This window comes from Carex rostrata, chromosome 27, assembly GCF_964058835.1.
Source record: "Carex rostrata chromosome 27, lpCarRost1.2, whole genome shotgun sequence".
NCBI lineage: Eukaryota > Viridiplantae > Streptophyta > Magnoliopsida > Poales > Cyperaceae > Carex > Carex rostrata.
This window is the reverse complement of record NC_135944.1, coordinates 2,401,799-2,426,259: the sequence shown is the minus strand read 5'-3', so window position 1 is coordinate 2,426,259 and position 24,461 is coordinate 2,401,799. Positions and strand designations below refer to the sequence as shown.

Genomic DNA, 24,461 nt, shown 5'->3' with positions numbered 1-24,461 from the left:
CCCAAACCCTTTTTCAAAATTGATCGCCTCTCTCTCGCCTCAGACCAATGGCCCTCAGCATCTCTCTCTCGCCTCTCTCGACGCACCATCTTTCTCTTGCTCTCTCGCCGGACTAGCCAAGACCGAGCCGTTTTCGCATGCGGGTTCACTTCCGACTTGACCAGGTAACTCTTCTCTTCTTCTCTTCCCTCTGATCTAGAACTTGGCAAATCTCATCAATTGTAGTCATGGAAGAAGGAGACAGTCAAGATTCTCAATGCATTGATACAGGTAACTCTGATTCTGGTAAAATAAATAGGACAGATAGATAGAGGATTTAATTTCATGCAGTTTAGGCTTTAATTTTGATCAATTTGGATTTTTTTGCTATTTTTAATGAATTTTTGAAGTTCAGCCTTTGAAATGGGAAAAAACAGCAAAAATGACAGCACTGTTCCCAGTTTACCCCTGTGTTTAGGCTACTGTTTGGTATAGTTAGGGAGCCCCAAAATTTATGAAAAATTACCAGCATATATAACACCATGTCTTGAGAATTTTCATATAAAGAACATTAAATTTGGCTTAGTAAAACTCTTGGAATGAATTTCTAAAGTTGGCTGCGATCTTTTCTTGACCTCTTGTGACAGATCAGCCAGTGCAGGCTGATCAAAAGTCTAAATCCAAAATCCACTTACACAGTTAGATAGAGGACAGAAAAACAAGTGGTTTAGAGCCAAAGTTTTCTCCATTTGGATTTTTCTGCTATTTTCTAACCATTTTCAAAGTTAAGACTTTTCAAAAATATGAAAACAACATATTATACAGAATTTAGCATGATGTAACAGATATAATTGCATCTTTTTTCAGACAGACCACCTACAGCTTGTCAACAAGAACCTTCATGACCAGGTTATCAATTAATTCTAGGTCACAAGAAGATTTTAGTGTTTGTGGATTAGCTCATGTAATTAGTATTGTCAAAATGTGATATTATGTTTGATTTAGCATGATGTAATATACTCTTGCTTTGATCGATTTTGTTTGATTTGAATGTTGTTTATATTTTGTATGTTTAGATGTTGTTATTTATGTTTGATCGATGTGAATGTTTGGTATGTGTGGTACCAATTAAATGGGGGAAAGTGAATAACAAAAAAAAAACCCAAAAAAATTGACAGAAGGTTATCAGCAACCGGTTTTTGACTATCAGCGACCGTTTATTTCGTCGTAGATATGTTTTTCTGACGTCAGCAAAAATTAACAGCGACAGAAAACAATTGGTCGCAGAAAAAGTATCAGCGACCGGCCGACGTCATTCAGCGACCGGTGACGTCAGCAGAAGAGTATCTGCGACAAGGCTTTCAGCGACCGGGGTATCAGCGACCGGAATTGACTTTCTGAGACCGGAATGACTATCAGCGACCGGCGACGTGACTATCAGAGACCGGAAAACCGGTCTCTGAAAGTCTTTGTTGCTGTAGTGGAAAGTGAAGAAAAAAAAATGATTTTCCCTTGTGACCCGGAAGGTGTCTTGATTGGAGGGAGAGAAATAGGGAAAGAAATAAATAGAAACAAAGAAATAGAAATACGGAAGGTGGAGCCTGATGAAATTGGATAGAGACAAAAAGGAAAATAAAGAAATAAAGAAACAATGCATTACAATTAAAATTAAATTTAGCGATATAATTCTGTGTGGCGAGTATGTTTTTAGGTAAATTTGGACTTTTACACATTATTTATATGCATTTAGTCAAAAGAAGACATATTATATATGTAATTGGAAGGCTGAGATTAAATCCGGAATTTTATCTTTCAATCGTAACCATTGGCACACCGAACGTGCTTAATAATATAATGGAGATATAAAACACTTCTTTAATGTTCAATAATGTAAAACGGTCAATTATTCATTTTGTCCATATGCATTGACCTATGGTTAATTAAATAGGATGATAGTTTGGTTTCTCAACAACCCAATTATTAACTCAAATTGAAACATTCAAAGAGACGTTAATAACATCGATTGGTGGGCCTGTTCAATCAATCCTAGAAGTAAATCCCTTCAGACAATATTTCTAACGAACAATATCAAGATACTTAGATTGGTGGTAGAATAATAATAGACAAGCAATAAATCAACCAAATTGAAATGTTCTATAGATATCTTATTTCGTTTAATAATCGATAAATATCAAACAATGAAATCAACGTGTCAAACTTTGATTTTCACTTCATGTGCTGTCAATATTCGACGACAGACACTGTGATTATTTTATTGGTTATTTTTAACCCCACCTAAAAATTTAGAATGAGTACTAAATCATATGATATCCATATATATCTACTTTTTTCTGTAAATTATTTCCTATTTTCAGGATTCAGCTATGACGAACAAACATTTATCATTCAGAGATAAACTCTCCCTAGACTGCTACAACTTTTGAAAAATAGGGATGGACATAAATTTTTTGTTCATAATATTATTCAAACAAATTATTTTTCCCATTAAGTCTCGTTTGTGGGATCTCCACTCAGTTATATATATTGGGTTGCATCTGTAAATGACTATTTTGGGAGAAAAGTCTCAATCCTGTCAATTAATAGCTTGTTGGAAGTACTCATTGTATTTGACATACTTTACTAAATATTATTTTTTCACAATATCTTATATGAATATTTTCTTTGAGCACACGGCTAGAATTATGTCATCTTTTATTAGTTTATCTTTTTGACAATTAAGTGATTTTAATTCTATTATAATAGCAATCAGATATATATAACACTGCTTATCTTCTTAGATAAGATTCAATTAAATGAAAATATCTTAGTAACTGATGTAGCAGTTGGATTTCTTAATTAGATAAAATTAAAGTCAATGACAATATCTTAGTAATTGATGTACAAGTTGGATTTCTTACATAAGACCATGTCAATGCGCTGATCAGTTCAATGACTTTATGCCGCTTCAAATCTAAATTATGTGCACTGAACAGACTTTGAATTTTCAAAACCGTATTTAAACAATAAGGCCACTTAATTCCTTGTCTCATGTGCGGTTAGACTGAACGGAAACAATTAAGCAGCACCCAGCTGTATATTTCTTCACCCGTGCAAAAGTTTGAATATTGATGACCGTCTGATCTGAACAATCAGCAGGTATTGTAAATTAAACGGATGAGATGCATCTGACGTGGTAGTTTGAGGGATTTGAGGATCCAATAATCCTATTTCTCTGGTATATAGAATAGGGATCGACTAACAGTCCCCCTAGTTCAGTCTCCTATCTGTCCCCCGCACTAAAAGACAAAAAAAAAAGTTAAAACGTGCTAACTACCACCAAAGAGCAAGATTAATGCTATTTTATTAATAGTCAAAACGTATCTCCATTCTATTATTAAGCACGTTGGGTGTCCGATCCGCCAACGGCTACGATTGAAAGATGAAACTTCGGATTTGATCTCAGCCCTTCAATTACATAATTTGTCTTCTTTTGATTAAATGCATCTGTTTTATGCATAGAAGTCTAAATTTAGTTAAAAACATACCCACTACATGTGCTGCCACACGATACGTTACAATTAAAATTGAACAAATTATGAATTTTATATATGTTTCCATATTTCTCCTCTTCAATTGAGAAGACTCCACCTTCCAATTTCTTATTTCTTTGTTTCCTTACTTCTTCTTTGTTTCTATACGGATCACAATAGAAATCAATTTTTTTTTTATTTTCTTATTTATCTTTCTTCGTTTCTATACATATTGGTGTGAGCAATTTAGAATATATTTCCAATATAGAATATATCAATGTGTGTGTGTGTGCATTCTAAATTGGAAACAAAGAAGAAGAAGAATATAAATTGGAAACAAAGAAAAATATAAATTGGAACGTGTGTATGAATATATATTTCTCTTGTAATATGTGTGTCCCAGACATACAAACGATAACACTTTTTATTTATGTTTTTTGATATCATATTATATGTTGATATTGAATTGTTGTATGATATTTGATATTAGATTTGAATCGAGCTATTATTTGATATCATTTGTACTTAAAAATAAAGAATTATCACATCATTAAATTGTTATCAGAGATCACGATTAAAGTTAATTAAAAATACATAATCATATAAATTTTCTATTAACATGTGTTTTAATTTTTAAATAATTATTATTTTCATTAATATATTTGTTTCTTATAATATGTTCCGTTGCAACGCACGGGTATGATACTAGTAGTATTTATACCTACGGATTTATAGTATTCATACTTATTATCAGAACCATTCGTCATATGTAAACACAAGTTGGAGGGGACCAGTAACGACCAGGGGGACTGCTGACGTCTTGTGACAGTCTGGATTGGGGACCGCAACCGCCTGAAAGTGACATTTGTCAAGATTGGAGACCACTACAACGAATCTATATATTATTCATATCTAAATAAAGAAGTATTCATATCTAAACAAATGAAGTATTCATATTGGCGATTACGAAGTATTCATACATATTTGAAATAATATACAATTCAAAATTCAAAGTTAGACCCTTCCTCATGCATATCTAACAAATGCAGTATTCATATCAAACTAATGAAGTATTTATACATGTTTGAAATAATTTATACAATTCAAAGTGAGACCCTTCTTCATGCATATCTCTCTCACCCCACCTCTTCCAAGAAGTATTCATACTGACGATTACGAAGTATTCATACATGTTTGAAATAATTTATACAATTCAAAATTCAAAGTCAGATTCATCTCTCTCACCACACCTCTTCTAAGAAGTATTCATACTGACGATTACGAAGTATTCATACATGTTTAAAATAATTTATACAATTCAAAATTCAAAGTCAGATTCATCTCTCTCACCCCATCTCTTCCAAGAAGTATTCATACTGACGATTACGAAGTATTCATACATGTTTGAAATAATTTATACAATTCAAAATTCATTGTCAGATTCATCTCTCTCACCCCACCTCTTCCAAGAAGTATTCATATATAACATGAAGTATACATATCTAACAAATGAAGTATTCATATCTAACTAATAAAATATTTATATGTTCTACTTTGACAACCTTCGCTGGGTTAGCATGGACTCCTCCAATGGTGCACCACACTCTCCCCGCCGGATCTCGATGGTGCACCGGGCTCTCCTCGCCGAATCTTGTCAGATCTCGACGGTGCATCATGCTCTCCTCGTCAGATCTCGACGGTGCAGGAAGAGAACGATCCGACCTTCTCTCTGACGACATCTCTCATCTCTCGACGGCCTTCTCTTCGACGGCTACGACGATCCCAGTTTTAATTACTATTATCTGATCGTGCGATTTCTTTTGGATCGATTCAATTTTCTCGTTTCTCAAAATAGTTTCGTATTATCTGACATATTATCTTTTGGATCGATCCAATTTTTGTATTTTCTCAAAATAATTTACTTGACATATTATCTGATGGTTGCGATGATCATTATCATTTTCCAAAATAGTTTCGTAAATAGTAATGATATTTTTTTTGCATTTGGATAAGGTTCGTTATAAGTCAACTGAGTTGAAAAGTTAAAAGTGGTATTAAGATGCGGGGGGACGTTTAGGGGATAGATTCAAGGGGGACAAAATCATTTCTCTATAGAATATTACGTCACAAGCATGATGCCATGTCATTAATTGAATAATGTTTTCTTTTCCGGATTCAAGTTTTCATTTTCTATTTTTAATAAATCAAGTATTGATTTCTTTTAATCAAACTGTTTCTGTATAAAAGCATCCTTCATTCTCAGTGATTTCAAGCGTAGAAAAACATCTGGTTGGAATGGTTGCGTGGTGCTTAATTCTTCTGGTAATATTCGCCGTTACCATTCAAGTTCTGAGCCAAGTTGATCCTAATGGTAACCTCCCGTTACAAATCTGCTCTCTCTCTCTCTCTCTCTCTCTGTACATATGTGTGTGATATGATTATGTTGTCTTAGAACATGTTTCGGCTCATTAGTTAATATGAAAATTGTTGAACTCCTCTTTTTATTGGATATTCTACCTGTAATATGTGAAAGTACTCATTCTGAAAGTATATGTAACCTGATAATTTATGACAACATAAGCAACCATTTAAAAAATAAATACTGATAATTTCAGTAGAGAGGAAAAACTAACTCATATTTGTGTCCAAAAAGATATTTATTGGCGAGAAATTCCAAAAACAAAGGTCGACTGCCAAAAATATATAGCTAATGATATATATATATATATATGCGTTATACATGGTACTTTGTCATGATTAAGCTTGATTGTCAATTTTTTTTTTTAAAAGTATTTTTTGGTTATTTTATTCTTTTTGCAGGTTTTCTGAGTATTGACTGTGGGCTTTCTGTAAACTATAACTATACTTGCCCCAGAACAAAATTAATTTATATATCCGATGTGCAATTCATTGATACAGGAGTCATCTCCTATCTCTCTTCCAACTACTCAAAGAGCCTACCTAGGGAATTTTTGACCGTTAGAAGCTTTCCCACTGGAATTCGAAACTGCTACAAATTAATATCCTTGAAAATAGGCTTTAAGTATCTTATAAGGGCACTATTCTATTATGGAAATTATGATAACTTAAATGAACCCCCTATTTTTGATATTTATTTGGGAGTCAACTTTTGGGATACAGTCAAATATTATTCATTCTATACTGAAATTATGGTCCATGCTACTGCTGATTACTTGGAAGTATGTCTGGTTCAGACGGGCCATGGCATTCCCTTTATCTCTTCGTTGCACTTGAGGCAATTGAAGGGAACTCATCCATTTGTAAATTCGACACAATCACTGGTTTTGAAGAAGCGCCTTAATGTTGGACAAAGAAAGGTAGCTTTGGTAAGGTCAGTATTATCTATAAAAAAAATATATTAATCAAGTACTTGACTCTAATTCTTTTACTACAGCTTAGTTATCTGATCAGTTATCCAACTACATACCCATTATCCTTAAAAACTATTAATAGAAAGTATTAATAATCTTATAGGATATTATTGCTGAATAATGAATTATGATAGAAGTTCCAAAAGTTACTTAAATTCGTAACAATGAAGCAACACTACAGATTGTATTGTTGAAAATGTAACTTGGATTGTGGTATTGGAAGAGAGGAATATATAAACCAATTTCTTTTATTACTTAAGAGGAGTACAAAGCCTTATATATAGGGGTGTCAATGGTACCTTTTTAGCCGTTTCTCCGATCCATTTCGTATTCGATAAGGCAGGTATGGATAAGATTTTTTTCGTTAGCTTATCGGGTATGGGGTAAGAAATTTTTTTCGTTAACCAAATGGGTAAGGGTATGGGTAATAACTATTTTGTACCCATTACCCTATAGGGTAATTATTAAATCTAAATATATATATATTCAATTCAATTTTCAACCCACCTAAATATATATATATTCAATTCAATTTTACAAAAAAACAATTTAGTTGAAATTAATGAGTTTTTGATATTTAATTTGTAAAATATAATAAAACTAATTTTTATATTAGTAATATCTATTATTACGTGCTACCGTTTCGTTAACCTATAATATTAAGGGAGAACCTAGCTATCCCCCCGTAACAATCCCCCATTTCATCCCCCAGTCATTAACTACTTCAATAACTACTAACTACTTAGGGGGACCACTTACTATTTGGGGACCACATAATATTTGAAAGATTTTACAACTGGCGCGCGCTAGTATTAATCTATAATGCATCAAGTATTCATCTATAACACATCAAGTATTCATGCCTAATATATCAAGTATTTTAAAAAAAACTGGACACGTTTTTAGAGGTGGGATTTTTTTTCTTCGTTCAATCTAATCAATATTTATGACAATCGGTGAGGAATTTTGCAAATCTAAAACCACGAATGTTTTTGACATAATTTTATTTTTAAAATGAGATCCATGATGATATACTTTCGAGTTGTCCGTTGTACAAGTATTTATCCTTATAGAGAAAGTGTTCATTCTCGTCGTGCAAGTGCAAATATCAAAAATTGGACACATCACTCATCCATATTTTACATGTTTTTAGAGGTGGTTTTTTTCTCCGTTCAATCTAACCAATATTTTTGACGATCTGTGAGAAATTTTGCAAATCTAAAACCACGGACGTTTTCTACACAATTTTATTTTTCAAATGAGATCCATGATGATATACTTTTGAGTTGTCCGTTGCACAAGTATTCATCTCTTATCGAGAAAGTATTAATCATCGTCGTGTAAATGTAAATATAAAAACTGGAACATCACTCATCCATCTTTTACACGTTTTTAGAGGTGGATTTTTTTTTCTCCGTTCAATCTAATCAATATTTTGACGATCTGTGAAGAATTTTGCAAATCTAAAACCACAAACGTTTTCTACACAATTTTATCTTTCAAATGAGATCCATGATGACATACTTTCGAGTTGTCCGTTGTACAAGTATTAATATCTTGTCACGCAAGTATTCATTCCTAAGATATTAAGTATTCATTTATACACATTGAAGTATTCATATCTAAGACATCAAGTATTCATTCATATATCTCTATTTTTTTTTTTCAAAATTTGTTTTTATGTCATTTATTTAATACGCAGTGGCCTAATTCACCATTAATAAAACTTTGTTCTTTGCAAAACTAACTACTTCATGAGGAAGGGGAATATAAATATGAAAGAGATTAATTGCATATACATATATAAAATTATTTTGATACGATCGACAGTGACGGATCTGACCCGGTAGAGACGTGCTCTAGTATTCATTCATACACATTGAAGTATTCATTCATACACAATGAAGTATTCATTCATACATGTTGAAGTATTCATTCCTGGCAGAGGCGTGCTTGATTGGGATGGAGTGACGGATGATCTCCGGCAGAACATTCGCTGGAGCGGGAGCAGCAAGCGTAGAGGAAAAAAACCGAGGCGAAAGTGTAAGAGGAAGGGAGCTTATTGTATTTACCATTTCGAGGTGAGAGAGAGTGGGAGGTGGGAGAGGGAGGGGAGCTTATCGATGGAAAAATGGAGGCGGAGGAGGAGGTGGGATGCGGAGGTGGGAGAGGGAGGTAGAGGCGGAGGTGAGGTGAGGTGTGGGAGGTGGGAGGCGGAGGTGGGAGAGGGAGGTGGGAGAAGGAGATGGAGATGAAAGAGGAAAATTGAGGTGGAAGAGGAAGGGAAAAAGAGGAAAGAAATAAATGTTGTTAAAAATAGTAGTTATAGTCATAGTTAAAATAGAAAGTTAGTTGGAGAATGAAATGAGGGATGGATCGGTGGGGGAAATTATAATTACCCTAATATTAATTAGTAAGGGTAGGGTAGGGTAAAGTCAATTTTTAATGGGTATGGGTAGAGTATGGGTAAAGTCAACTTTAATTGGTATGGGTATGAAAATACCTCCACCCGAGCCGTACCGTACCTATTGACACCCGTATATATAGTATAGTATAATATATAAGTATTACTGTATTAGTTTCTTGTATATTCTTATGCTACCGTCATCATAGGTCGGTTTTGAATATTCATGAAGTTTACTACAAAGCATTAAATTAGTATTTTTCTAGAAAACTTCTTAATTGTCAACATAAAAGTCGGAAGCAGTTATTGATTAATACAGAACGGGCTTGGGCCTCTTCCAATTTATTTGGACCAAAATATATGCTGATGAAAGTATTGGTGTTGTAGCTTCGACATGTATAAGTCTTTTGTTTTTGGTAATATTTTTTCTAAATATTTAACTTCAAAACAATAAAACAGCACTGCAGCTTTTATGTAAAGGTTTGGTCATACTGATATCTTCCTCCATTGCTCAGTTAATTTACACCGAAATATAGGTACCCTGATGATATGAATGACCGGTGGTGGTGGAACTTCACCTACAGTGGATGGAAAGAGGTCTCAACAAAGTACACCATACGACCTGACACAGAATTTGAAATCCCTTCTCTTGTGATGCAGACTGCTGCAACCACTTCAAGTACCCAACAACCCCTAAACCTCTATTGGAGTAGCAATGTCAGTTCCACCAAATATTATTTTGTTCTTCACTTCAGTGAGATTCTGACATCGGCAACTGGTCTAAGGGAGTTCGATATACTTATCAATGGAATTAAGGCATTCGATAGACCAATTATCTTGCAGACTTCGTACTGGACCACTCACTGGAGGGCAGGTTTTACCGAGTATAATGTCTCACTCGTGGCTACTTCAAATTCGCCTCTTCCGCCAATACTAAATGCATTTGAGCTATATATCGTTGCACCTGGTGTCGGAGTTTCCACCTACTGTTAAAAATTAATTCAAATTGATTAAAGCATGTACAAATCAGTTTTTAACAGCATAAAAAACTGCATTGGTTATTTTGGGCATTCGTTATTTTAAGCGTAGTTATTTTTGGACTAGTTAGCGTAGTGGTTAGTTATTTTTAGCATGCTGTGTAGTGGGTGCTTAATTTAGGAAAGTTGTGGGTGCTTATTTTAGGAACATTGTATTGCTTTAAATACTGCATAACTTTATGTAATTGAGTAAGAGAGAAAGGAAATAAAGCGTTGTTTCTATTCAGAAAAATATTCTTCTCTCTTCAATATTTTGCATACTGGCACAAAGCAGTGCAGTATTGCTGAGTTTATCCCAACAAAATGGTATCAGAGCCGATGGTTCGGTGGGCAAGCAATAGAAGTTAATTTCAGCAGCAAATTTCTTCTCTTTGTTTCATTCTATCCTTCTGAAATTTCCAACACCTACTCCATAGATGGTAGTTTTTTCATCAGTCTAAATTAATTACTAATCCCAAATTAATACTAAGTACATCACAACAAGAATAAGACACCTTTCGCGAGGATAAAAAAGTGACTTTTTGCGACGGACTACTCTCATTCTTCAGCTTTTTCTTTTTGCGACGGTACTTTTCGCGAGGGAGTACCGTCATAAATTTGCTTTTTCTCTCGCAAAAAGTATCTACATTGTTGTAGTGCATGTGACAACCTAGTTTTAATTTTTTGAACCCTTACATCAGTAAATTCAGAATTCTAGCACACAGGCCAACAACACTGTGATGGTGGGACACCATTTGGATGTTTTTAATGCTCTTGCAGAAATTTGGCTATACTACAATATTCTCACCTTTTCTGCTATTAATTTACATTGATGTTTGTTGCAAACTTGTAATATAGTGAGTGCGAGTCCAACTCCCTTTCCTCTGCAAATTAAAGAGTTGAAAATGAAAGAAAATTGTCCGTAATGTGCAGTAACACTTAAATAGTACTCTATTTGTCTAATATATTGAGAAAATTAGTTGATTACTTGATATTATATGTCTTAGCATTAGATTTTAGTCATTTTACAAGGTGACTCTACAATTTTATGTACATGCAGTTGCTGCCATTAATAGTGTCAAGAAGTACCATAATATTAAAAAAGGGTGGAGTGGTGATCCTTGTCTTCCTACGCAATTTTTATGGAGTGGTATCACATGCACCACCGACTCCAACATTACAAGGATTACTGACTTGTGAGCCCTGTGAACTATATCTTTTCATATTTTGTTCAAACTCAGACGCTACAACTTGTTCCCAATTAACTTATTTAACTATTAATTTTTATTTTTCAGAAACCTATCATCGAGCTCTTTAACTGGTTCACTATGTGACTCCATTGGAAATCTAACTGCTCTTGAATACTTGTAAGTTCCTTCAACCTAAGATTAAGTACCTAAACTTATAGGTAGACTTTAAATCCTCAGCTACCTTTTAATTTGTCCGGGTCTCTACCTAGTTCTCTAGACAACTTAAGAGCTCTTAAATTTCTGTATGTTTTTCATTTAACTTTAATATCTTCCGTGAATCCTTACGTGATGCATTTCACTTAATAGTTTTTCACTTTTGCTGACCTTCCAGGGATATAAGAGGAAACCCAAACATTTCGACCACCCTTCCTCCTGAGCTACAGAAAAAAGAAGAGAATAAAAGTCTCAATTATAGGTAATAATGTTTTTTGAGGGGGTTGGTGGTAGTAAATTTTTTAGCTCAACATAACACATAAATGCCTGACAGAATATTGGAGGATTAAGGTTAACCACAACATGACATTTGAAAGATTGGATGGCATTGTCTTCAAAATTTCCCACTCAGAGCAACCAAATGGTTCACAAATTGAATAAAGGTTATGATAATGGAACAATAACAGGATCCAAGTAGCAGCAACAAAACCTTCTTCACAAGGATGGAGCTAGAGGCAACTCACAACAAGGTTTAATAGAAGGGCAATATGGGAAATGAATTGTTTGTGTTGAAGTAGCGGCAACTTAGGATTTTATTAATTAGTCACAAGTAGCAGTAGTTTCTTTCATGCTTTATTTATGAAATTGTATCATAATTCTTTGAAAAAGTATACTTTATCTTACAAGTATACTTTATTTATCTTACAACAAATGCATGAAAACCATTAAACCATGTCTTAAATCCACAACTGAACTGGAGAAAATTTTTTGTCAACATTGTATTGTAAAATATAATAAGTTAACAATATATGCTTAATATTTACCTCATTGTGCTCTTAGAACTTCTTGGCATACAACATTCTTAGTGAAAACTCCTTCAGATGCATTATGATCTCCATAAGGTTTTACCAATACATGAGTTGATTGTCGAGATACTCCTCTTGACTATGCAACATAGAGTTGACCATGCAAAGCAATCCCTGCTCTTGACAATGCAAAGCAATCCCTGCTGGTACAACATGTCCCAAAAACAGTCAAAATGAAATAAAAACGGTGAACCTAGCTATAGATCATGGAATTCTTTGATATTTTATACACACTTAGAACATGACCTGACAAGTGATCATGTACCAAATTCTACCATGCCTAATTAATTTCAGAATTTTCATGGTTCAGTAGCTAATATGAACAGGTGGTTTTAGTTATCTTCTTAAGTGCGCGCCCTCTCTCTCTCTCAATGTTATTTTCATTTTTCTTCTGTTATTTGCTAAAAAATACACAATATCACTGTCTGACAGTCAATTTTCAAGAATTATTTATGTGTAATCTGCTAAATCAGAATTTCTTCTCTTTATTTGGAAATGCTTGTTGAAACATGCACTAAATCCTCATGAAATTTCAGAATTTTTTGGAGCTCAGGAGCTAATTTTAGTATGCAGTTTAGTAAAGGGGCAGTTTGGGGTTTTGTGCTGGAATTTGACAGTGTTTGTATTTTAAAAAAAGGTAAACTTCAAAAATACTTTAACAATACTTTAAAGATCCTAAAAAGTGAAAAATTAGTATGCAGATGCTTGGGGTGATGTCCTCTACTTACATTATTTTTCTTTCCTATTATTGTTTTTCAGAGTTTTTCTGTACCAGTTGGAGTCAATTCATGCTATGCTTGTATTTTCTACTGGTACATGCACGGGGTTATGCCAAGGAGCCTGTATAGATGTCAGCACACCATGTTTTGAGGTCCAAACTACATTAGTTTTGGTTTTAGAGGTTCTAAGCCATTGGTTATGGATGAGAAACCATAATATAGATCAAAATCATCAAGAACCAAGATTAATTAAACTTCAATTTATTTTTAAGTACTTTGTCAGTCAAGAGAGTCACAACCTTCTTCAGTAGGGGTCAGCCTGGATTGAGAAGCAATTGAAACTAAAGGGGGAGACTGGCCCCTAATAAGTAGTTGCACACGCATTGCTCGATAGGTTAAGGGAGTTCGCTAATCCGTGTCCTGAAAGGAATTCCTCTTTCCCGCTTTAATTCGTAGTAAAATCACCTGGCACAGTACTTACCCCTAAGTACCCGGAAAGCAAATTTGGTGCATGGACGGAACGTCAAACCTGAGCTTGGCTGTTTTTGCGTTCGACGAAGAGGATCGTCGTTTCAATCAGAGTTCCAAGGAAAAGGAAAAGTCGCTAGGTAGTTTTTTTTTTTCTTTTAATTGTAACGGTGTGGCCGACGAAGAGGATATCAAAGTTCCAAGGAAAATAAGTCACTTGGGCAGTTTTTTTTTAATTTTAACCATATGGCCATATGTATAACGGGTATGGTTTTAACTAAATATAGACTTCTACACCTAAAACAAATACATTCAATCAAAAGAAGGAAAATTATTTGATTAGATGGCTTAGATTCAATCCGAATTTAGATTAATCAATCACAACCGTTGCAAAATAAAAATACTCAACATGCATAATATATGAGAGGATATATATATATATAAATCACCAACGGTTCAAATTAAGAAAAGATGTCAAAACTAAGATAACAACGCTAACGCAAACAAAAACGATGATATATGTAACTTTTGCCATCAGCAAATAGATCCAAAAGTCGTTGTGTTAAGCATAGTAGGAAATATCGGCCGATACCGATCCGTATCGGCCGATACGTATCGGTATCGGCCGTGACCGATCCGATACTGGTCCGATACTCGCGATAGTGTGTTAAAGAGCCTGAGCCGTATTGGCCGATACTGGTCCGATACTGGTCCGATACTGGCCCGATACGTATCGGTATCGGCCGTGACCGATCCCGATACCGATACCGATATTTCCTACTATGGTGTTAAGAACCTTTGATATTGCTTAAAAAACACAAGAGATGCCATTGAATGCGTAGCGATGCCAGTTTGTAACACCGTTATTTAAGAAACGTCATCGGTTGATTACTTTACGCAATAGCATAGGTGCACAAAGCCATTGGATGGAAAAGGTGAAAACTTTCGCTATTGACGCCATCCATGAATAATAGATATGAAGATAACTTTATGTTTCATTCAAAATTAAATATAGGTTTGTTTAGAAAAAAAAATATATATATCAATGGAACTAGTGGAACTGGAACACTAATATTTTAATTTAAGTCAATGAGTTTTAAGTTGTTTAATTACTTGTTTGCATTCAATGGATTGTGACGCACTGTGTTCTTTGTGTTCTTCACCTGTACAAAAAATACAGAAAGTAGAAGATTTCAAAATAAGCAATCAGCAGGTTTTGTAAAATCAAACGGATTAGAATGTAACGTGTTTTTAGTGAGAGCTAGATTTGAAAATCCACCTTTTATTCTCTGGATTATAGATTACTACGTGACAAGCATGACACTAAGTCATTAATTAATTAATGTTTTCTTTCGTTAAGTCAAATTTTCATTTGCTAATTTTATGTAAATAATCAAAAATTTATTTTATTCAAAGTGTTGTACTATAAAAGAAGTCTTCATTCCAGAGAATTTCAAGGGAAGAAAAACATTGTGTTGGCATACAGAAGAAGAATTGTTTGGTGGTGCATAATTCTTCTGCTAAAATTCACGGTTACCATTCGTGTTCAGAGCCAGCCAGATTCTAACGGTATAACCACCTCTTTTGCAAGTGTATTGTTACAATCTTCTCTCCTTATTTTTTTAAATCTTTGATTACAATCTTCTCTCTCTCTCTCGATATGTATAGCGCACACACTCTTACAGAACGAAGAAACAACCTTTTTCGTATTTGTCAGGATTTTGATTTTTTTAATTCATAGCGTGATTAATTTTTTTTTTTTTTTTTGAGGAGAAATAGGGGTCATATGCCCATATTTGATTGATTGTAAAAAACGGTTACAGAGATTGTATCCCATAATAAAACACATAAAATGCTCAATACAGTTGAGCGCGAAATGACAAAAAAATGAAGATGCAGAAAAAAAGATAAAGAAAATAAAGTAGAAAACATAAATGTAAATTGCTAATGAATTGCGTAACTAGTTCCTCCAGTTCAACTTTTTGTCAAGTTCCAGACTGACTGTACCAGTTCGGTACCAGTTTAGCCTACTGAGCCTGCTTTACTGGTTCTCTTTCTTTTTCTTTTTCTGTTTGTTCCTGTGACTTCATTTCTCGCTTATTCCTCGCCTTGCTGCTCTCTCCGTACCGGTCGTATCGGTTTCTCATAAAATTTAAGGTTAGTGACAATTTCTTCCATTAATTCTTCCGTAGGCTTCTGTGAGTCTGTGAAACATCTGTTGCATCTTTCTCGCCAAACTATGAATTGCATGATCACTGTTGCTGATTTCTGTGTTGAGGTCATCGTCCGAATTGTATCAGCAGTAATGAACTTCGCTTGCAGCGGTGGCCATCTCTGACACGGCTTCTTTAGATTGAGATCCCCATACAATTTTATGATATAGGGGCAATCCTGGAAGATATGTTTGATTGTTTCCCTCTTCCTTTTGCAGAAAACACACCTACTTGTCATTACCCAGCCTCTCTTTTGGAGATTGTCATGTGTTAAAATTTTGTTCTGTGCTGCTAATCAACCAAAAATTATCATCCTCGGTGGAGCCTTGATCTTCCAAATTTCCGAAATTCTTTTGAGTATCTTTGGGCCCCCCTTGAGTTGCAGATATGCGGATTTTACTGTGAAGTGCCCTGTTGTGTTCCATCTCCAAATCATATCATCTCTAATCCCTGGCTGAAGATGTAAGTGTGCCAATTGTTCACGTAAGATGCTTAATTCTTGCTGAGCTTCGATTGATAAGATGGATCTGAAAAAGTTCTCTTCTAAAATCCAAAACCGCTTGCCCAAGGGTAATGGTGTCATCTACAGCAAATGAGTGCAGATTTGGTAAGAGATCTTTAAGGACTCCAGCTCCCCAATTTTGATTCCACAATGAGATTGAATTACCATCACCAGTTATCCATTGCGTTGACACAGTAAAGAAAGATGCCATCTCCCGTTTTAATGCCAGGAATACCCCTGAATTGGGTACCATTTGTGTTATGGATGCTGTATTACGAAACAGGACTTCCACATTTTATCATCTGGCTTGAACCACCACCAAAACCATTTAAGTAGCAGTGCCCTGTTGAATGCTCTTAAGTCAAGAACACCCAAACCTCCGACTGATTTCGGTTGACATACTAGTTCCCAATTCGCAAGATTGTACCCTTTGACTTGGTCTCCCGCCCCATGCCATAAGAATCGCCGTCTAATTTTGTCAATCTGATCTAAGACCCATTGCGGCATGTTTAGTACCAACATGTAGTAAACCGGCAATGAAGAAAGGATTGAATTGAGCAAGACCAGCCTCCCAGCTATTGATAGAAAGCAGGCTGCCCATCCCGCTAGTCTCTTATTGAGTTTGTTCAACAGATCCAAGTAGGTCGTCCTTGGTAAGCGCCTATCTGACAGTGGTATTTCGAGATAGATGAATGGGAAGCCCGTGAGTTTGCAATTCAGAGCTAACGCTAATTGCGCTGCCTCTTCTTGGCTCACATTTGTCACCAGCAATTCTGATTTTTGGAGATTTATTGCTAAGCCCGAAACTTGCTGAAACACTAGAAGGCAGATTTTGATTGCTCGAACTTGATGTATGTCCGGTTTCACGAAAAGTAAAGCATCGTCTGCGTACAATAGGAATGGTTTCATGTCCCCATATGGCAGCCGTACTGCACTTATGCTAGTTAGTTTTTGCAAATATCGCACAAGGAAATCCATAGCTATTATAAACAACGAAGGAGATAGCGGATCCCCTTGTCTGACGCCACGTTTCAGAATTAGTTTCTTCCAAGAGAGCCATTTATGAGCACCTGTGATGTCCCTTGAAAAACTGAGTTCTTGATCCACTCAATCCATTGTACCGGAAATCCAAGATTGAACATAACCTTTGCCGTAGAGTCCCAACTTATGGTATCGAAGGCTTTCTTGATGTCGAGTTTTAGCATTCTCAAAGGTGTGTTTTCTTTTTTTGAGCACATTAGCACATGTTGCGCATAAATATAACTTTCTGTGAATTGTCTGTTTTTCTGAAATCCTGTTTGTGCCTCTGAAATTATTTTCTCCATATGGCCTTGAAGTCGGTTTGCCAACACTTTTGAGAATATCTTCTGCACTCCATGTAACAAGCTGATCGATCGGTAGTCTTCTGGCGATAACGGATTGTCTTTTTTTGGAATGAGAACAATATGAGAGGAGTTTAGCGGGCTCAAAGAAGACCTTGTGTCCATCACAAATTGTAGAACTGCTTTGAGGCATGGTTCCGAAAATCGGCCGATTCCGAGTTGACTCGGCCGAGTCGACTCGGAATCGGCGGTGTCCGGGTCGAGTTTTACCCGATTCTCGCGCCCGTGCGAGTTTTTTGGCAAAACTCGGATGAACAGTGCCGAGTCAGCCGAGTTTTCCGATTTTTTCGGCCGAGTTACACCGAGTTTTGTCCGAATTGAGCCGATTCCAAGAAAAAATTTCCGATTCTCACTAACCTGGACTGTGCTGCGCTGCCTGTCCTAGGCGGTGCAGGAAATTGGGGGTCTCACGAGATCGGCTGAGGAGAAGAGAAATCTCCATTGGCTGAGGAGAAGAGAAGAGATCGGCTGAAGAAATCTCCATTGGCGCAGGGTCAGTGCTGAGTCGAAGAGAAAGAAGTTGAGTCGGAAGGGAAGAGAAAGAAATGAGATGGGGAATGAAATGAAAGCTTACAGTTGGCCCCCCCCTCATTTTACTATTTTACTCTTTATTTTATTTTACCCTAAAATAAAGAGGAATTGGTTATTTAAGATGCAACTTGTATTTATATATGGTACATTTCCTAAAAAAATGTGCAACTTGTATTTGTAAATTACAAATCTGACTCATATTTTTTTTTTTAAATGTGCTCATAATTGTCCAAGACATATGGTGACAGATGCCTAATATATTTATTTATAATATTCTGTGAATTATTGGATTGATTATTTGTGCAATTTATCTCTTCCTCGAAGTAACGGGTGAAGTTTATTTTTCTCATATCTCGAATAACAACATATTGTTTTTTGACGTACATGATTGCTTTACAAAATATATAGACTATATATCAAAAATAATACATTATATAATTAGTGGATTATTTGAGTGTAATATTGTCTTAATTAACATAATTTTTTTATAAATTATTTTTATCAAATTTTTCCTATTTTTTGGCTACAAAACAAGGCTTCTGCCAAAAAAAACCCCGAGTTACCTATCTGATTCTTCCGATTCCAGCCGATTCATCCGATTCTGACTCGGTGATTAAAAATCCGATTCCGATTCCGATTCCGAGTTTCAGAACCATGCTTTGAGGTCTGGTTCTATTATCTCTGCAAAACATTTGTAAAATTCCCCCGAGAAGCCGTCCGGGCCCGGACTTTTATTATTTGGCCATTGTTGGATTGCCTTCACTATTTCACACGTTATCAGTGGATTGATAAAGAGTATGTAAGTCAGTTTGTTCCGGATATAAGTTCGGCCAGTGGATGTCTGGTGTTCCCGAAGCCTCTGTGCCCATTAAGTCCTTGAAAAATTCAAAGAAAACCTTTGCTTTGGTGTTGTGATCCGAGTATGTTATCGAGTTTTGCTGAATTTGCGAGATGCAATTGACTCTTCGTCTGCCAGATGCCACAGCATGAAAGTACCGTGTGCCCCGGTCCCCTTGTAGCTCCCAGTTTATGCGTGCCCTTTGACACCAAAGGTCTTCCTCCAACACTGCTAGCACCATATGCCTCTGCTTGATAAGGGTTGTGACCAGTCGCTCTAATCTGGTGGTGGGTCTTAGTTCTTTTGCCTTTTCTATCCATTCTAAGAATTCTCTACAAGTAGTAATTTGTGACTTTATATTGCCAACCCGTTGGTGTGACCATGCCTTTATTTTGTGTTGTAGGTTCGTCAATTTGCTATGCAGTTGTTGCGAATTGCATGCTTGTTGTTCGGATGTCCATTCAGTCTTCACCAATTCCTTGAAATCTTCACAACGCAGCCATAGGTTTTCGAAACGGAAGAGTCTCGACCGTTTGAAATTTGTCAGCGCTATGAAAAGAAGTGGGCAGTGATCTGAACTAGTGTTGGCGATAACTCTCTGCATGGAGTTTGGGAAGGCACTGTTCCAGTCGGCCGATATAAGAAACCGGTCGAGGCGTGCCATGTGAGGGTCCTGCCTATTGCTGCACCATGTGTAATTGCGGCCAATGAGGCCCAAATTGAGCAGTTCCAGTTCTGAGATTAGCCTTGCGAATGAGAGTGTCGATCTCCATGTATTGGTGTTGTTGCTTCTTTCGGTCGGCACTGTCACACCCCGACAACAGACAACCCGCTGCGCTCATTTGCGCAAGGCGATTCCATAATCATATACAATATATATACATACATTACCAATGACAAGACAAGAGCCACAATACATGAATAAACTTTTCTTTAAAGTTTAGAAATTTACATGTAACAAACAAATTGTAAATAAATCTCTTACGGTACAATAAAATCAAATCGAAATACCATAACAGATTTATTTAAAGTGAACCAAATACTCATCTTTGTGGCATGTCATGCAGTCCTCTAGTTCGGCATCTCACTTTTGTGTCTCTCGCTTTGTACCTGGAACCCACCGTAGTGGAAATGTGAGAGATTGAAAATCTCTCAGTGCGGTATTCAGTTCCAGTCGAGTTATTCTAAGACTCAACCAACTAAACCAAACCAACACCGAGTTTAATTATAATGAAATAACAATAATTATAGAAATCCAGAAAATAATAAACGAAACTGAAACCAATCAAGTAGCATACAAATTTCTCATATAAAAGAAAAACAACATGCATTTATCTCAGTGATTTACCCTGACATTATCTATCATGCGATGCTCATATTATGTCAAATGCACCAATGCCCAAGCCATAACCAATTAACATATCACATAACCAGGTCATCACCCACATTTTCAAAGAGTATAACTTAAATAGAAGTACACACATTAAGTAACTTAATATAAATTCACCCCATGCAGAGTTAGGCTGGGGTGCTATGGATAGCATAGTGGCCTCTATACTACGGCTCAATATTCGAGTTTTCAAAATCCAAACGGTCGATCTGAACCGTTCATCTTATTCTCCATATTAATATCTGCTTGGAGACCAAATTTTATAATTTTCTGAATTTGTTTACTATTTATTAAGCCACTTTGAAAATCGCTAATCCAACGGTTTTACTGTTTTGTGCAGCCACCGTTGGATCAACAATTTTGTAAAATACTTAATAAATAGTAAAAAAATTTAGAAAAATGTAAAATTTGGTCTCCAAGCAGATATTAATATGGAGAATAAGATGAATGGTTCGGATCGACCGTTTGGATTTTGAAAACTCGAATATTGAGCCGTAGCATAGAGGCCACTATGCTATCCATAGCACCCCAGCCTAACTCCCCCATGCAATGCTCAATGTTCATGTGTAGAATTTTTAAGAAAACTCATGGAAGTTTTTTTTTTTTAAATAAAACATCAATATGTCAAGCTTTATTCACAACTATTCATGATAGAATAAAATATCATTATATTAGGTAACCATTTTGGTATTAACAATACTCGGTCATGCGCTACAAGTACAGCGCCTACATGACCCCGGTCATGCGCTACAAGTTCTGCGCCTACATGACCGTCAAGACTCATACAGGACTCCGATCATGCGCTACCACAAGTATGGTGCCTACACAATTTCTGTTATGGCCATAACTTGAAATTATGCGCTTACCCCGAATAGGGCGCCTACATGACTAAAGTTATGCGCTACAAGTTCAGCGCCTACATAACCGAGTCATGCGCTACCACGAATATGGCGCCTATGCAATTTATGTTATGCGCTACAAGTACAGCGCCTACATAACAAAAATTACACGCTTACCCCGAATATGGCGCCTATGCAATTTCTGTTATGCACTACAAGTTCAGCGCCTACATAACAGAAATTACACGCTTACCCCGAATATGGCGCCTATGCAATTTCTGTTATGTGCTACAAGTTCAGCGCATACATAACAGAAATTACACGCTTACCCCGAATAGGGCACATACATGATCGTCAAGTTTCAGACATCTGGTTCTTTAACACAGTTCACAGTATCATATTTCAAATCATTCTTTTCCAAAACATGTCAAGCTTTCATTTCAAAATAAAAATATACTCATGCATGCATCATTTTCACTCAACTAATAAATACAATGCATAATATAATTCAAACAAGTCAATTCAAGCATACCAAGTACTTCAAACAATAAAATATGCCTTACATGCAAATTTATGCATTCATGTCATGCATTTAGAAGAAATACTTATGCATCCATATCATGCAAATGGGTCATTTAAATCAAACTCATGTTTAGTGGGAGTGCTTTGTATCATGTCATGTACTAGCTTAGGAAAAATATGACCATGTAAACATTTCAAGCTATCATTCATAGCATGCAATTTGAAAACCATAATAAGTACCTAATTATAATACGATAAACAAACATGAGGTCAACCAGCAATAATAATGAAAAATAGCAATCAAACAATTCAAATCATTTTTCAAACAGTGTTAAACCAAATGATTCAACCATGTCTCTAGTCCCACAAATCGATAAGAAAACCGTCAAATACGAGACTTGAGGCTTATGCATACAATTCTAGAGTACAACACCTTGTCTAAAATGTGTCATAATACAACCCAATTTGGTTAACAAATAAGCAGAATACTCTTACAAAGTCTACTAATTTTTAGTTCACTCCATTTATATCAATTTCAATCTAGTCCCTTTATATTTGGTCAATATCCATATGTTATATTAGTTAAACATGCCTTGCAAATTGGACCCGTTATCCAATAATTAAACTAATCATACTATGCACATAACAATCAATCAACTAATTTAACCATAATACACAAACAATCAATAAGCACACAACATGCAATATAAGACAAGCAAGAAATCCACAAGCAATCAACAATAATAACCTAATTAGTTGAAAGGGGCTAAGAATAACTCGAAATCCGCACCTATTATGGACGACACGTGGCTTGAAATCGAGTCCGCTGTTCAGATCGAGTCGCTCAAAATCATCCACAAGAACGCAAGCCATGATCGTGCAAGCCAGCAAGTTTCTTTCTCCGTCGTCTTCCTCCTCACCGGCCACGCAAAGCTGTCAACTCCTATTTTCTCATTCTCTCCTTCTTGCTTCCGTTTTTACTCCTCTTTATTTCTCCTCTATTTTCCTAATTTTTGTATCTCCGTTATTTTCAATGCCCGTCGGCGGTCAGTGGACTCCCTCCCCAAAGAAAAGCGGTCCCCATCAATTAGTTGTAATATTTTATAATTTTTCCAAAAGCTTGGAGAGAAAATTCATTGAATAATAATAAATGGTGTTAGGTAAGAAAAGTAAGTTGTTAAGGTAGCTACATGTGTCCGTTTCATGCAAGTTATTTTATAAAAACGAATCACTAGTTTTTATTCTTATTTAATAATTAGTAAGTTTGCAATAAGTCCCTTATATCTTTGATAATAAAACTTGGCTTCTAAAATATTTCACTAATAACATAAAATCTGTATATTCACTTAAGTGGCCTCAAAGTCAAATAACAACTAAATAAGATCCATTTTTATTTACATAAATTCAAGGTTACTCAAAACATGTTACAATTTTATAAAATTTTCTTCAATTAAGTGTTTCTCTTCGTATCAAATAAAATTTTCAAATATTCAAAATTTGGGATGTTACAGGCACCGCCGTTGCATTGAAGTCTCCAGCAAGAACCCAAGGAATTGCCCCTGTCGGCTTTGACTCTCTAAGTTCATCAAAGAAAATTCTTCTCTCCCTTTCAGTTGCTGGTCCATACACTGCTGTGAAGACAAAGCCGGTCTCATCAAAATTATGCTTAAATTGCGCCGTGATCGAGTATCGCCTTACTGCTGAATTGAGCTTTGTGTATAGCCGTTGGTTCCATGCTAATAAAATTCCCCCGCATGTGCCTTGCGCTGGTAATAGTTCAAAGCTGTCTACTCTTCTTCCACAAGTCTCTTTGAAAGTGGTCAATTGAAGTCATTTTTGTCTCTTGTAAAGTGACAAAATCTGGTTTTTCTAACAGTATTGCCTGTCGGACTGCCAAGTGCTTTGGTCGCTCGTTTAGTCCTCTAACGTTCCATGAGAGCATAGAAATTTTCATTTTGTTACTCATTGATTAAACAATGTGTCTACTTCGGCTGCTCATCTCCTTCCTACTTCTAAGTCTCGATTGTTGTATTACTCGGATTGGCCGATATTTCCATTGCCTCCATAATTCTTGCCTTCAAGTCCTCGTCAATTTTTATCCCAGCCGTTGCCACCACGACTTGAGCATGTTCTTCTGTTAGCGGGTTGAAGCTCTTCAGGTATTCATGGACAGGTTTGGCATTGTGCTTGGTTTTGACCTTAGGCCTCTGCATTCGATCCGACACGCTGAGGAAGCCCTTGTTTGCTCGTACCTTATCCACTGCAGAGACATACCTTCCAATATTCTTGTTCTGGAGGCGCGGGCTCCGCCTCTGCTCCACCATGTATTGGGGCGATCCCTCGAAGCCTGAAGGTGCTTCATCAGAGTTGTCAACCGAGAGATCTTGTAGATTAGCCATCAGCGGCTCCATCCAGACAGGTTCTGTTATCTCCAAGTGGATTTCATTTGAGGAGTCATCTTGTTGGG

At 36.0% G+C, this 24,461-nt stretch overlaps 1 protein-coding gene and 1 long non-coding RNA gene across 2 annotated transcripts in view; one reads left to right on the top strand and one right to left on the bottom strand.

The window, feature by feature from the left end:
• The window catches only part of LOC144545327 (uncharacterized), a 74,281-nt gene extending 62,590 nt beyond the window's left edge, over positions 1-11,691 (top strand). The window contains exon 3 of the long non-coding RNA XR_013508471.1: positions 11,617-11,691. This is a non-coding gene — a long non-coding RNA (uncharacterized LOC144545327). The remainder of the gene's footprint in view (positions 1-11,616) is intronic.
• A 7,481-nt stretch (positions 11,692-19,172) lies between these two features.
• On the bottom strand, positions 19,173-19,907 carry LOC144544826 (uncharacterized). Its single transcript, XM_078293374.1, has one exon. The coding sequence runs from the start codon at positions 19,905-19,907 to the stop codon at positions 19,173-19,175; it is 735 nt and encodes a 244-aa protein (XP_078149500.1).
• Positions 19,908-24,461: the final 4,554 nt, after the last annotated feature.